This window comes from Salmo trutta, chromosome 25 (assembly GCF_901001165.1).
Source record: "Salmo trutta chromosome 25, fSalTru1.1, whole genome shotgun sequence".
NCBI lineage: Eukaryota > Metazoa > Chordata > Actinopteri > Salmoniformes > Salmonidae > Salmo > Salmo trutta.
Window position 1 is genome coordinate 43,805,852 of NC_042981.1, and position 16,177 is coordinate 43,822,028.

The 16,177-nt window shown below is 42.2% G+C and overlaps 1 protein-coding gene across 1 annotated transcript in view; it reads right to left on the reverse strand.

Moving 5' to 3' along the window:
- Nucleotides 1-16,177, reverse strand: part of eprs1 (glutamyl-prolyl-tRNA synthetase 1) — an 85,828-nt gene that overhangs the window by 56,733 nt on the left and 12,918 nt on the right. Inside the window, exons 9-12 of the mRNA XM_029714071.1 lie at nucleotides 14,152-14,323; nucleotides 12,990-13,223; nucleotides 12,621-12,705; nucleotides 10,177-10,236 (exon numbers count right to left, since the gene is read on the reverse strand). Of these exons, the coding sequence (XP_029569931.1) occupies nucleotides 10,177-10,236; nucleotides 12,621-12,705; nucleotides 12,990-13,223; nucleotides 14,152-14,323 (551 nt within the window). The remainder of the gene's footprint in view (nucleotides 1-10,176; nucleotides 10,237-12,620; nucleotides 12,706-12,989; nucleotides 13,224-14,151; nucleotides 14,324-16,177) is intronic.

Consider the following 16,177-nt stretch of genomic DNA (forward strand, 5'->3'; position numbering starts at 1 on the left):
CACATTCCCAGTGGGTCAGAAGTTTACATACACTCAATTAGTATTTGGTAGCATTGCATTGGCTTTATTGCATTGGATTTATCGCATTGCATTGGCTTTATTCATGCGTCCTTTACAAAGACAAATCTGCCCGATTTCAGCCTTGCTGAAGCACCCCCAGATCATCACCGATCCTCCACCAAATTTTGTGCGAGACCTGGAGAGGCCTACAAGCCAGTGTCTCGCAACCACTGTGAAATTTGGTGGAGGATCGGTGATGATCTGGGGGTGCTTCAGCAAGGCTAAAATCGGGCAGAGTTGTCTTTGTGAAGGACGCATGAATAAAGCCACGTACAAGGTAGTCCTGGAAGAAAACTTGCTTCCTTCTGCTCTGACAATGTTCCCCAACTCTGAGGATTATTTTTTCCAGCAGGACAATGCTCCATGCCACACAGCCAGGGCAATCAAGGTGTGGATGGAGGACCACCAGATCAAGACCCTGTCATTATCAGCCCAATCTCCAGACCTGAACCCCACTGACCTGAACCCCATTTAAAACGTCTATTTACAGAGTACGTTGTTGAAGCACCTTTGGCAGCGATTACAGCATCGAGTCCTCTTGGGTATAACGCTACAAGCTTGGCACACCTGTATTTGGGGAGTTTCTCCCATTCTTCTCTGGAGAGCCTCTCAATCTCTGTCATGTTGGATGGGGAGCATACGCTGCACAGCTATTTCCAGGTCTCTCCAGAGATGTTCGATCGGGTTCAAGTCCGGACTCTGGCTGGGCCACTCAAGGACATTCAGAGACTTGTCTTGAAGCCACTCCTCAGTTGTCTTGGCTGTGTGCTTAGGGTTGTTGTCCTGTTGGAAGGTGAACCGTCGCCCCTGTCTGATGTCCTAAGCGCTCTGGAGCAGGTTTTCATCCAGGATCTCTCTGTACTTTGCTCTGTTCATCTTTCCCTCGATCCTGACTAGTCTCACAGTCCCTGCCGCTAAAAAACATCCCCACAGCATGCTGCCACCACCACGCTTCAACGTAGGGATGATGCCAGTTTTTCTCCAGATGTGACACTTGGCATTCAGGCCAAAGAGTTTAATCTTGGTTTAATCAGACCAGAAGATCTTGTTTCTCATGGTCTAAGAGTCCTTTAGGTGCCTTCCGGCAAACTCCAAGCGGGCTGTCATGTGCCTTTTTACTGAGGAGTGGCTTCCGTCTGGCCACTCTACCATAAAGGCCTGACCAGTGGAGTGCTGCAGAGACGGATGTCCTTCTGGGAAGGTTCTTCCTTCTCCACAGAGGAACTCTGGAGCTCTGTCAGTGACCATCGGGTTCTATGTTACCTCCCTGACCAAGGCCCTTCATCTATTGCTCAGTTTGGCCAGGTGGCCAGCTCTAGGCAAAGTCTTTGTGGTTCCTAGCAACATCCATTTAAGAATGGAGGCCACTGTGTTGCTGGGGACCTTCAATGCTGCAGAAATGTTTTGGTACCCTTCCCCAGATCTGTGCCTCGACATAATCCTGTCTCGGAGCTCTATGGACAATTCCTTCGACCTCATGGCTTAGTTTTTGCTCTAACTTGCACTGTCAACTGTGGGACCTTCTATAGACAGGTGTGCACCTTTACAAATCATGTCCAATCAATTGAATTTACCACAGGTGGACTCCAATCAAGTTGTAGAAACATCTGAAGAATGATCAATGGAAACAGGATGTACCTGAGCTCAATTTCAAGTCTCATAGCAAAGGGTCTGAATACTTACATAAATAAGGTAACCATTTTTTTTATATACTCTTTTCTTTGTATACATCAATGATGTCGCTCTTGCTGCTGGTGATTCTCTGATCCACCTCTATGCACACGACACCATTCTGTATACTTCTGGCCCTTCTTTGGACACTTAACAAACCTCCAGATGAGCTTCAATGCCATACAACTCTCCTTCTGTGGCCTCCAATTGCTCTTAAATGCAAGTAAGACTAAATGCATGGTCTTCAACCGATCGCTGCCCACACCCGCCCGTCCAGCATCACTACTCTGGACAGTTCTGACTTAGCATATGTGGACAACTACAAATACCTAGGTGTCTGGCTAGACTGTAAACTCTCCTTCCAGACTCACATTAAGCATCTCCAATCCAAAATCGACTTCCTATTTCACAACAAAGCATCCTTCACTTATGCTGCCAAACATACCCTTGTAAAACTGACTATCTTACCGATCCTTGACTTCAGCGATGTCATTTCAAAATAGCCTACAACACTCTACTCAGCAAATTGGATGCAGTCTATCACAGTGCCATCCATTTTGTCACCAAAGCCCCATATACTACCCACCACTGCGACCTGTACGCTCTCGTTGGCTGGCCCTCACTTCATATTCGTCGCCAAACCCACTGGCTCCAGGTCATCTAAGTCTATGCTAGGTAAAGCCTCGCCTTATCTCAGCTCACTGGTCACCATTGCAGCACCCACCCGTAGCACGCGCTCCAGCAGGTATATTTCACTGGTCATCCCCAAAGCCAACACCTCCTTTGGCTGCCTTTCCTTCCAGTTCTCTGCTGCCAATGACTAGAACGAATTGCAAAAATCACTGAAGCTGGAGACTTATATCTCCTTCAAAACTTTCTGCACATGCTGTCAGAGCAGCTCACAGATCACTGCACCTGTACATAGCCCATCTGTAAATAGCCCATCCAACTACCTCATCCCCATATTGTTATGTATTTCTTTTCACCCCAGTATCTCTACTTGCACATTCATCTTCCGCACATTATCACTTCAATGTTTAATTGCTAAAAGTGTAATTACTTCGCCACTACGGCCTATTTATTGCCTTACCTCCCTAATCTTACCTCATTTGCACACACTGTATATAGATTTTTCTATTGTGTTATTGACTGTACTTTTGTTTATCCTATGTTTAAGTCTGTTGTTTTTTGTCGCACTGCTTTGCTTCATCTTGGCCAGGTCGCAGTTGTAAATGAGAACTTGTTCTCAACTAGCCTACCTGGTTAAATAAAGGTGAAATAAATATATACACATTTGCAAAAATTTCTAAAAACCTGTTTTCGCTTTGTCATTATGGGGTATCGTTTGTAGATTGATGAGGAAAACAATTAAATCCATTTTAGAATAAGGCTGTAATGTAACAAAATGGGGAAAAAGTCAAGGAGCCTGAATACTTTCCGAATTCACTGTAAATAGCTGAAAATGACAGTCCATAATTTATTCATCTCAAGGATCCTTCTTGAAAACAGAGGTCATTTCGCTCATCACTAAACAGTCAGACATGAAATCATAAAATTACACTAAAACTGTCTAGGACATCACTAAATACTTCATAATAACGTAACTGTTTAAAGGGCGGAGTAGCCCTTTAAGGTAAGTAGAAAATTGAGGTTATTTTTCTGAAAAACTTTGATAGAGCTATGCAGAACTACATCATGAATTGAGAGGATGTGTAGAATGCAGACCTTGGCAGAAAATGTTGTATTTTGTAGTTTATTTGAAAATACCAACTTTTCAAATACTTGAGGTAGTTGAATATAGTTTATTTACTATGATGGGTTCTGAGTTCTAAACTTGAAAATATGAAGAATCCTTATTCATGTCACTGAGGGAGAGAGGGGAATGTTGAACATAGAAATTCTGTCAGGCTGTGTTATCATTAGCCATTAGGGATCATTTGGGAGGAGAAGAGCCACAGTCTGGTACAAGTCATCATGACAGCCGTGACTTGGGGAGGAGTGAGGAACTTGGGCAGAGGTCGGGTTAGATGAAGAACAGATATCACTAAAGTTCTGTATTGCAACAGAGATGTATTGGCTGCACAGAGATGAGGAGGAGTAAACTCAGCATAGGAGGAAAGATTAAATACTAGTGCTTGTGTGGATATGCTTGTCTTATGCAGCTGGATGACCCAGCGGGTGACTAAACTTGGTATGAGCTTTCATAGTTGTCTGTCAGTTTTTACCCTGTTATTTAGAACTTAACTAAAAGGCAACTATTTTCTTTGATATTCAAATACAGGTCTCAGAAAAACCAATATTTGAACATATTTTGAATACATCTCAGAAAACGAAATAATATTTGAAGTTACCTGAATATATGCCAGTAAAAATAAAAAAAACACACACTTGAAGTCGGAAGTTTACATACAGAGGTTTTGAGAAAGACAAATATTAATTTCCAAAGTTTGCTGCTTCAGTTTCTTAAGATATTTTTGTCAGATGTTACTATGGATACTTAAGTATAATTACAAGCATTTCATAAGTGTCAAAGGCTTTTATTGACAATTACATGAAGTTGATGCAAAGAGTCAATATTGCAGTGTTGACCCTTCTTGTTCAAGACCTCTGCAATCCGCCCTAGAATGCTGTCAATTAACTTCTGGGCCACATCTTGTGTGATGGCAGCCCATTCTTGCATAATCAATGATTGGAATTTGTTGGGTTTTGTTTGTCAACCCGCCTCTTGAGGATTGACCACAAGGACAATGGGATTAAGGTCTGGGGAGTTTCCTGGCCATGGACCCAAAATATCGATGTTTTGTTCCCCGGGCAACTTAGTTATCACTTTTGCCTTATGGCAAGGTGCTCCATCAGGCTGGAAAAGGCATTGTTCGTCAAACTGTTCCTGGATGGTTGGGAGAAGTTGCTCTCGGAGGATGTGTTGGTACCATTCTTTATTCATGGCTGTGTTCTTAGGCAAAATTGTGAGTGAGCCCACTCCCTTGGCTGAGAAGCAACCCCACACATGAATGGTCTCAGGATGCTTTACTGTTGGCATGACACAGGACTGATGGTAGCGCTCACCTTGTCTTCTCCGGACAAGCTTTTTTACAGATGCCCCAAACAATCGGAAAGAGGATTCAGAGAAAATGACTTTACCCCAGTTCTCAGCAGTCCAATCCCTGTACCTTTTACAGAATATCAGTCTGTCCCTGATGTTTTTCCTGGAGAGAAGTGGCTTCTTTCCTGCCCTTCTTGACACCAGGCCATCCTCCAAAGGTCTTCGCCTCACTGTGCGTGCAGAAGCACTCACACCTGCCTGCTGCCATTCCTGAGCAAGCTCTGTACTAGTGGTGCCCCGATCCCGCAGCTGGATCAACTTTAGTAGACGGTCCTGGCGCTTGCTGGACTTTCTTGGGCACCCTGAAGCCTTCTTCACAACAATTGAACCGCTCTCCTTGAAGTTCTTGATGATCCGATAAATGGTTGATTTAAGTGCAATCTTACTGGCAGCAATATCCTTGCCTGTGAAGCCCTTTTCATGAAAAGCAAAGACGACGGCACGTGTTTCCTTGAAGGTAACCATGGCTGACAGAGGAAGAACAATGATTCCAAGCACCACCCTCCTTTGAAGCTTTCAGTCTGTTATTCGAACTCAATCAGCATGACAGAGTAATCTCCAGCCTTGTCCTCGTCAACACTAACACCTGTGTTAACGAGAGAATTGCTGACATGTCAGCTGGTCCTTTTTGTGGCAGGGCTGAAATGCAGTGGAAATGTTTTTGGGGGATTCAGTTAATAATAATAATTAAGATGTTTTATCACTATAATATGCTTATGTGAGATACTTGTCATTAGAAAGTGTCCTTTGGACTCTGGTGTCTTTCAGTTGCACGTTTCCCTTAGCTGGAGCTCAGTCACTTGGGGCCCAGAGAGGGGAGAGGTCAGACTTGTTTTTTTACATGTCTCTGTTGCTATGCAGAATATCAGCAAGAGAGGAGGACAGAATGAAACATTGTCTTCATGCGATTGTGTCTTTACCTATTCTTAAACCATGTGAAGGGATGGCGTGATTAATGAGGGACCAATTATTTGTCTCCACAATGTCTGTGCGCAAGTCACTTCCCTCAGTGAGCTTGTCCAGGAGTGGGGTCAAGAGGGGGTTTGCTTGAGATGGGAGTATCTAGAGTTGACAATTGATATATGCCATTGGATGAAATTGTGTTTTTGTTCTATGAAGTACCAGGGACGAGATTAGAACCTTGTCATAAGGGACCAAACTGAACGATAATTTATAGCGAATGCTATCTGGCTGTGGATACTCCAATCTAAAGTAAACAGTCTTTCTTTGTGAACCGTTCCTAACTATCTGTGGTTTGCCATGTCAGAAGGGGGTGAAACTTTTGGCCAGGACTGTACACTTTGGTTGGTGTCATTAAAACTCGTTGTTCAACCACTCCAAAAATGTCTTGTTAACCTGTTTGGGATAGGGGGCAGTATTTACACGGACGGATAAAAAACGTACCCGATTTAATCTGGTTACTACTCCTGCCCAGAAATGTGTTTCAGCCAGAGGCTGCCTCGTCATCGTTCAGGTTTTTCCCGGGCTCTGAGAGCCTATTGGAGCCGTAGGAAGTGTCACGTTACAGCTAAGATCCTGACTCTTCAATAAACAGAAGCAAGAACAACAACACCTTGTTAGACAGGCCACTTCCTGCATGAAATCTTCTCAGGTTTTTGCCTGCCATATGAGTTCTGTTATACTCACAGACACCATTCAAACAGTTTTAGAAACTTTAGGGTGTTTTCTATCCAAAGCCAATAATTATATGCATATTCTAGTTACTGGGCAGGAGTAGTAACCAGATTAAATCGGGTATGTTTTTTATCCGTCCGTGTAAATACTGCCCCCTAGCCCTAACAGGTTAAAGCTTGGTCGCAAATGAGTTTTCCAAATGGACAATGACCCCAAGCAAACTTCCAAAGTTGTGGCAAAATGGCTTAAGGACAACAAAGTCAAGGTATTTGAGTGGCCATCACAAAGCCCTGACCTCAATCCTATAGAAAATTAGTGGGCAGATCTGAAAAAGTGTGTGCGAGCAAGGAGGCCTACAAACCGGACTGTTACACCAGCTTTGTCAGGAGGAATGGGCCAAAATTCACCCAACTTATTGTGGCAAGCTATCTGAAACGTTTGACCCAAGTTACACAATTTAAAGGCAATGCTACCAAATACTAATTGAGTGTATGTAAACTTCTGAACCATTGGGAATGTGATGAAAGAAATAAAAGCTGAAATAAATAATTCACTCTACTATTATTGACATTTCACATTCTTAAAATAAAGTGGTGATCCTAACTGACCTAAGACGGAATTTTTACTGGGATTAAATGTCAGGAATTGTGAAAAACGGAGTTTAAATGTATTTGGCTAAGTTGTATGTAAACTTCCAACTTCAACTGTGTCTGTCTGTCTGTTGATAATGAGTGATACAAAAGGCAATACAGTAACACTTGACATCAAGTTCTTATACATGTTTAGTAACTTTGCGATTATTACAAATGCAATGTTGTTACATAGGACTTTGGAAATTGCATAATATTGAGTTATTATATATCAGCGGAATAAGTCACTATTCCTCTTTACAAAAACTACACAAGTAAGATACAATTACCAAAGTACTATGTAACATGCTAATAAAATATTGTTTCAAATAATTACAGTTGTAATAAGACATGAACAAAAACAGTAAAGTAAAATTTTACAGAGAACGCTGCTAACAGTAACAATTTGATGTGATTTATTAGGATCCCCATTAGCCGACGCCAATGGAGACAGCTAGTCTTACTGGGGTCCGACAGACATTATAGACTAAATACTTAACTTACATTCATTTCAAAACACGTGTGTGTGTGTGTGTGTGTGTGTGTGTGTGTGTGTGTGTGTGTGTGTGTGTATGCATCTATCAGTCACACATACATGTCAGTATATACACACACAATATGGATATTAAGTATCGAAAAGAAAATAAATACTCCAACACTGCCTTCTTGAATCAACTACAGCCGAGGTAGGTTGAAAATCATGTTAGCTTGTATTCTGAGGAGTGGTGTAAAGAACTTAAGTAAAAAATATTTTAAAATAGTACATAAGTACTTGTTTTGGTTATCTGCACTTTACTATTCATATTTTTGACAACTTTACGTCACTACATTCCGAAAGAAAATAATGTACTTTTTAGTCCATACATTTTCCCTGACACCCAAAAGTACTCGTTACATTTTGAATGTTTAGCAGGCCAGGAAAATGTGAAATTCTTTATACTTTTACTTTATTTTAACAATTATATGTACTTTTGATACTTAACTATATTTAAAAGCAAATACCTTTACTCAAGTAATATTTTACTGGGTGACTTTCACTTTAAAGATGGTATAGTGTGTGTTTGATTCAAGAACACCGCAGTATTTTCAGGTACACTATATCAACAAAAGTATGTAGAAACCCCTTCAAATTAGAGGAATTGGCTATTTCAGCCACACTCTCTGCTGACAGGTGTATGAAATTGCGCACACAACGACGCAATCGCCATAGAGAAACATTGGCAGTAGAATGGCTTTACTGAAGAGCTCAGTGACTTAACGTGGCACCGTCATAGGATGCCACCTTTCCAACAAGTCAGTTCATCAAATTTCTGCCCTGGTCAACTAAGTGCTGTTATTGTGAAGTGGAAACGTCTAGGAGCAACAACGGCTCAGCCGCGAAGTGGTGGGCCACACAAGTTCACAGAACAGGACCACAGAGCGCTGAAGCACAGTGCGTAAAAATTGTCTGTCCTCGGTGGCAACACTCACTACCGAGTTCCAAACTGCCTCCGGAAGCAACATCAGCACAAGAACTGTTCAGCGGGAGCTTCATGAAATGGGTTTCCACACACAAGCCTAAGACCACCATGCGAATGCCAAGGGTTGGGTTTAGTGATGTAAAGCTCGCCACCATTAGACTCCGGAGGAATAATGGTCTGGGGCTGTTGTTCATGGTTCGGGATAGGCCCCTTCGTTCCAGTGAAGGAAAATCTTAAAGCTACAGCATACAATGACATTCTAGATGATTATGTGCTTCCAATTTTGTTGCAACAGTTTGGGGAAGGCCCTTTCATGTTTCAGCATGACAATGCCCCCGTCCACAAAGCGAGGTCCATACAAAATGGTTTGTCAAGATCGGTGAGGAAGAACTAACAGCCTAAACGGAGCCCTGACCTCAAAACCATCGAACACCTTTGGGATAAATTGGAACGCCGACTGCGAGGCAGGCCTAATCGCCCAACATCAGTGACTGACCTTACGAATGCTCGTGGATGAATAGTAGCAAGTCCCCGCAGCAATGTTCCAACATCTAGTGGAAAGCCTTCCCAGAAGAGTGGAGGCTGTTACATCAGCAAAGGGGGGACTAACTCCATATTAATGCCCATGATTTTGGAGTGAGATGTTCGACGAGCAGGTGTCCACATACTTTAGGTCATGTTGTGTATCATAAAAGTAGTTGTAGCTGTCAAGCTTTTCAGTGGCATGTTGAAAATAAATCATAAAGTAGTTTAGTGTCAATACGTATCGGCATAAAATATAATTGGTTTCAGTTGATTTGGTACACCTGGGGCAATGGACATTCAGGATAATGGACATCATCAAAATATTCAGATAGTCATATTTAATCTAAACAATACATTTCTTTCAGAGATTGGAATAGTATTTGTGAGATGTGTTCTCTATTCATTCTATCTTCAACATGCAGTTCCAGACAGAACCCTGCCATTAGTTGAAGGCAGCCTATCCAGTAGTTTCTGAAAAGTAGTCACTTTCTGAGATCTGTATTCAAATATTTGTAAAAAGTAGGTGCTTTCTCAGATCTGTATTCAAATAGTATGTAAAAGCAGTCACTTTCTGAGATCTGTATTCCAATAGTTTTAAAATGTTGTCATTTTTGGGGCTCTGTATTCAAAATTGTTACTTTCCACAAAGCATAGCTAAAACTATAGTTATCCCAGGTCTGGAGGAACGCAGGGGATGAGGGGGGGGAGCAAAGTGGGAGAAGAATAGCATAAAACAAAAAGGCAGCAGCCATGCAAGCTGTGAGTAGGCGAGCTATCAGAGGAACGAAGTGTGTGTGTGTGTGTGTGTGTGTGTACGCATGTAATAAGCTTCCTTAGGGATATAGTGCATTTGTTTCTGCTCCAACCAATTTAGGCAACCAAACCATTAATAATAGTGTTTAAATATGCCTAAAACCTACAATACCAGTCTTGTCAAATCTACCAGCATGCCACTGATTTTCATATGCGGATTCTTAGACTTGACCTAAAGAGCTTCTCCCATTCAGTGGGTTTCAAAGGGGCAGGTTTCAATCAAGATCAGTCCAAATCAGTGTGTAGAGAAAGGGGAAGATCGGTATACATGCATGCATACCTTCTTGTTAAAGGCCCAGATCTTGTCCCATTCCATGTTGACCACAGACCTGGATCCACCCTGGATGAAAGAACAGACGGTTTCAAAGATGCAATCAACAACAAAATAAAAGGAGCAACAGTCTAAAAACATGACACTAAGAGTTCATTACAAAGGTCCAACGCAGCCATTTTTATCTCATATCAAATCATATCTGTGTAACAATCAAGTACCTTAATGTGATTGTTTTCAATTTAAGTGCTCAAAAAAAAAAAAAAGCTTCTTATAAGAAAGCAATTTCTCAAGTAAGAATTTTGCTAGGACTTTCTGGGAGTGGTGTGAGTGGGGATGGGAAAACTGAAAATTAGCTGTTATTGGCAGAATACTTTGGAACTGTTTCTTATTGGTCTATTAACTAATTTACCGCCTGGTGATGACACCAGGCAGGCCAAAACAGGATGAAATTTCCAGCAGTCTTTTCAAACAGCTCTTACATTAGAATGGCATTATCATAATTTTCACAATTACAGTGTGGAAATATATATAAAACACAGGAATATCACTACACTGGGCCTTATTAATCTATTGAAGTAACAGAATAAAAAAATCCCCATCAAAATCTGTCAGTTTAAGCTAGTTGTTTTTGCATGGACAGCATCCCTGTTGTTCTCTACTAACATCAAGGCGGTGACCCGATCCTGTAGGTTCATGCTCTACAACAGTCGCAGAGTACGACCCTGCCTCACACAGGAAGCGACGCAGGTCCTAATCCAGGCACTTGTCATCTCCCGTCTGGATTACTGCAACTCGCTGTTGGCTGGGCTCCCTGCCTGTGCCATTAAACCCCTACAACTCATCCAGAACGCCGCAGCCCGTCTGGTGTTCAACCTTCCCAAGTTCTCTCACGTCACCCCGCTCCTCCGCTCTCTCCACTGGCTTCCAGTTGAAGCTCGCATCCGCTACAAGACCATGGTGCTTGCCTACGGAGCTGTGAGGGGAACGGCACCTCCATACCTTCAGGCTCTGATCAGGCCCTACACCCAAACAAGGGCACTGCGTTCATCCACCTCTGGCCTGCTCGCCTCCCTACCTCTGAGGAAGCACAGTTCCCGCTCAGCCCAGTCAAAACTGTCCGCTGCTCTGGCACCCCAATGGTGGAACAAGCTCCCTCACGACGCCAGGACAGCGGAGTCAATCACCACCTTCCGGAGACACCTGAAACCCCACCTCTTTAAGGAATACCTGGGATAGGATAAAGTAATCCTTCTACCCCCCCCCCCCTTAAAAGATTTAGATGCACTATTGTAAAGTGGTTGTTCCACTGGATATCATAAGGTGAATGCACCAATTTGTAAGTCGCTCTGGATAAGAGCGTCTGCTAAATGACTTAAATGTAATGTAAATGTAATGTAATCTCAATCCACCACATACACTTAAGTCGTCCTTCCGCATCCACAGTGGAAGGTGGCATAGCTACAGCGGTGTTTGCTCGACCATGAGACATCCTGAAAAATCTTCTCACGAAAACATGTGTTACATCCAAACGGTTTGGACTACAAGCCCCATGGGACTCTTCTGAAGTTGGGAGCGCTGATGTGCAAATTTCTGTCTGTAGCGTTCTAACCATTTGGGTTACAAACTAATATGACCCCACCGTGGAAAGGGGACACTCGCGAACATGATGGCGTTCTGTTTTGCTCTACTACCCCCATCTGAAGGTAACCCACACAAATTAATGGAAGTTAAGAGGTTAAAAACTTCTTCCATTTAAGAATGATGGCCACTGTGTTTATGGGGACCTTCAGATCTGTGCCTCGACACGATCCCGTCTCTGAGCTCTATGGACAATTCCTTCGACCTCATGGCTTGTTTTAGCTCTGACATGCACTTTGTAAACATTTCAAAAACTCTGCTTTCACTTTGTCATTATGAGGTAAATTATAGTTATTTCAATCAAATGAAAGCATACATTTGTTTTATTAACAAGGAATAATGAGTAGAAAGGTAAGGGAGAAAAGAAATTAAATAAAGAAAATATTATTTAATCAATTTTAGAATAAGGCTGTAACGTTACAATGTGGAAAAAGTCAAGGGGTCTGAACACTTCCCGAAAGCACTGTATGTGTCCAGAAAAACCAAAATATTTCCTGAGCTTTTTTATATCTTCTCGATCTAAGGACAGACACTTCAAAACCTTATTCCCTTTGATACACTATAAATACAAGTATATGGACACCCCTTCAAATTAGAGGATTCGGCTATTTCAGCCCATTGCTGAGAGGTATATAAAATCGAGCACACAAACATGCAATCTCCATGGACAAACATTGGAAGTAGAATGGCCTTACTGGACCTCAGTCACTTTCAATGTAGCACCGTCATAGGATATCACTTTTACTGCCCATGATTTTGGAATGAGATGTTCGACAAGCAGGTATGGTCATGTAGCTTAGAAACACACACACCTGGGCAGCAATGAACTGCTTGAGGCCCTCGACGGTCATTCCTCTGCGCAGGACACCTCTGACAGTCGGGAAGCGGGGGTCATCCCTGAGGCAGAGGGAAAAAAACATTTGATTTGGATCTGGGCTTCAATGAAGAACTAAGATTATTTTACTAACAGGTATCAAAAATCTACTCCATCAGTGCAATGCGAAGTGACCATCTTCTCCACGTGTTGTGTTCAGCAGGGGAAAAAACAGAAAACAAAAAACAGACAAACTGTACTTGTCAAATAAAAACAGATATTCATTTACGGATTGCCAAAAATGTTGCTAAGGTGAGCCGTACTAAACATAACCCTGTCGTATGGAAAGGGTATTAGGTTTACTCACCAGCCGTCGACGTAACCCTGGTCAACAAACCATGTGAGCTTGCGTTTGGAGAGCACCGTGTTGTTGAGGTTGAGCCGGGCATACTCCCAGATGTAGGGCTTGCGCAGGCGCAGTGCCTCGATCACCCAGTAAAACTGGTCATCGCGGTCGTGGTACTCCGTGGTGCGGAGCGCGTGGGTCACACCCTCTACGCTGTCCACGATGGGGCAGGCAAAGTCGTACGTGGGGTACACCCTGTGGGGTAAATATAATGTAAACGTGTGAAGCCTGTTATGCGCCTAAGTGAGCGGCTACACAGGACATGCAATAGGGCATGAGTCGCGAGTGATACACTCCCATTTTACTAAAAGTAAACTGCTGCACTGACCATGTGAACAACGGGGTGCTTTTGGTACGCGAACGTTACACACCCGGTATATCGGCTCTGTTAAAGGAAAGAGACACCCATTTTGATTTTTCTATTGTTTATGTGCATCTCTGGGCGATGTTCTATCGATTCCCGGGGTCATTTCATGTTAATCTGAGCTATAGTCATTCAAGCAGGTAGAAATTCAGCCGGTATTGCAATAAAGCCACTATCACTTCTATCTACGGACAATCCCTTCAACCTCTTGGCTTGGTTTTTGCTCTGACATGCACTGTCAACTGTGGGACCTTCTATAGACAGGTGTGTGCCTTCCTAAATCATGTCCAATCAATTGAATTTACCACAGGTGGACTCCAAAAACATCAATGATGATCAATGGAAACAGGATGCACCTGAGCTCAATTTCAAGTCTCATAGCAAAGGGTCTGAATACTTAAGTAAATAATGTATTTCAGTTTTTAATACATCTTCAAAAATGTCTAAACCTCTTTTCACTGTCATTATGGGGTATGGTGTGTAGATAGATGAGGATTTTTTGTATTTTATCCATTTTAGAATAAGGCTGTAATGTAACAAAATGTGGAAAAAGTCAAGGGGTCTGAATACTTTCCGAATGTGTTGTGTAATTATTGTTTATTGATGTGTTCATGCAGGGCCCATCTGCAACCGAAATCATAGTCTCAGCATAACTCCCTGATTATATAAAAGGTAAATAAAACATATCAAAACATTTTAAATAGAGGACTAATTAAATAAATTGCTACATTTTTTCGGTAGCGTGCCGTGTCCCCCTACCTGTAGGTGGTGCCAGTTCGGGGGTGGGGGGCATTCTTGCAGCGGTAGAAGGTGGGGTCGCGCATGCAGCCGTTGTTGGAGGCCATGTCAATCTTGGCCCGCATGCAGCAGGTCTGGCCGTACTCCGTGCCCGCCTTCATCTCCTCCCACATCTTTAGGTTCTGCTCCACCGCTGGGGGAGGGGTGGAGAAAGGGAGGAGGGGGAGAGGCATGGGAGAAAGAGGAGAAAGGCGATGAGTGAAGACTGCGAACGGTTTTAAGTATCACAGTCATTATCAACTGAATTCCAAATCGATAAGTTGAAGCAAAGCAAATTATTATTAAAAAAGTCTAAAATATTGGTATGGTCTGTTTTTGGATTAAAACAGAATTCACTAGAACACCACGTTTTCTAACCACCCAATTAATTTGAACATCAAAGTGTAAGTACAATTTTAAAGCCTCTGATGAGATCCAACTTTCAAAACAAGTACTTGGCTTGCTAAGAGTCAACTGACAAGCTAGCAAACTACAGTGCTTTCTTACCCTTGACTTATTCCACATTTTATTATGTTACAGCCTGAATTCAAAATTGATTAAATACAAACAAATTCTCACCCCATAATGACAAAGTGAAAACATGTTAAAACATTTTTGCCAAATTATTGAAAATCTAATTTATATAACATTGACACCTTTTTGCTAGGAGACTCCAAATTGAGCTCAGGTGCATCCAATTTCCTTTGATCGTCCTTGAGATGCCATTACAACTTGATATGAGTACACCTGTGGCCAATCCAATTGTTTGGACATGAATTAGAAACACACCAGTCTATATAAAGCACAGGAGGTTGGTGGCACCTTAATTGTGAAGGACGAGCACATAAACTGAGCAAAAAAAAGAAACGTCCCTTTTTCAGGACCCGGTCTTTCAAAGATAATTCATGAAAATCAAAATAACTTCACAGATCTTCATTGTAAAGGGTTTAAACACCGTTTCCCATGCTTGTTCAATGAACCATAAACAATTAATAAACATGCACCTGTGGAACGGTCGTTAAGACACTAACAGCTTACAGAAGGTAGGCAATTAAGGTCACAGTTATGAAAACTTAGTAGAAATGCCTCTAGTGCCCTGACTCTGAAAAACACCAAAAGAAAGATGCCCAGGGTCAATTAAAACACACCGTTTTGCAGTGAAGGTCTACAGTAGCCTCAACAGCACTCTTTAGGGTAGCACCATGGTGTAGCCGGAGGACAGCTAGCTTCCGTCCTCCTCTTGGTACATTGACTTCAATACAAAACCTAGGAGGCTCTTGGTTCTCACCCTCTTTCATAGACTTACACAGTAATTATGACAACTTCCAGAGGACGTTCTCCAAAGTATCATAGCTCTTGCAGCATGAACTGACATGTTGTCCACCCAATCAAAGCATCAGAGAACATATCTAGTACTTAAAGAATAAGCCTCAGCTAGCTAGCACTGCAGGGCATAAAATGAGTAGTTAACTCAGAGAGAAAGACAAAAGTTGAACAGTTTTCAACAAATTAAGGAGAAGCAAGAGATATTTAGTATTTTTTTCACTTTCACTTCCGCCGGTATAACTGCTAAACTGCTTACTGTACACTGTACTGCATGATTGGAGCAGGTTTACTAACGCATTAGTTCTATTAGCTATGTTGACTACAACGTTACTTTAGCTAATATGGGGACAGCGATGTAGGCTGTGTGTAGCGGTTATGATATGGTTTGGCTTGGAAAGCTTTTTTCACCTGGTCACACATAGCTGATGTGTTTTGCATTGAAGTCCACAAGCGAAGGGAAAAGGTGAGAGGAGGAGAGCACATAGATGGGAGAAGGTATACAATTTGGCTCCTATGAGTGAACTGTGTATGTATGATCAGGGTTGTTCCTATTCATGCCACCGATTCTGTTGAAAAAAAACATTTCTTAAAATGGAAGCGAACGAAACGGGGATAAAAATATCAGAATTTGTACAATAAAATTTGTTTGCAACTGTTGGACTAATGATTACACCGTAGATGA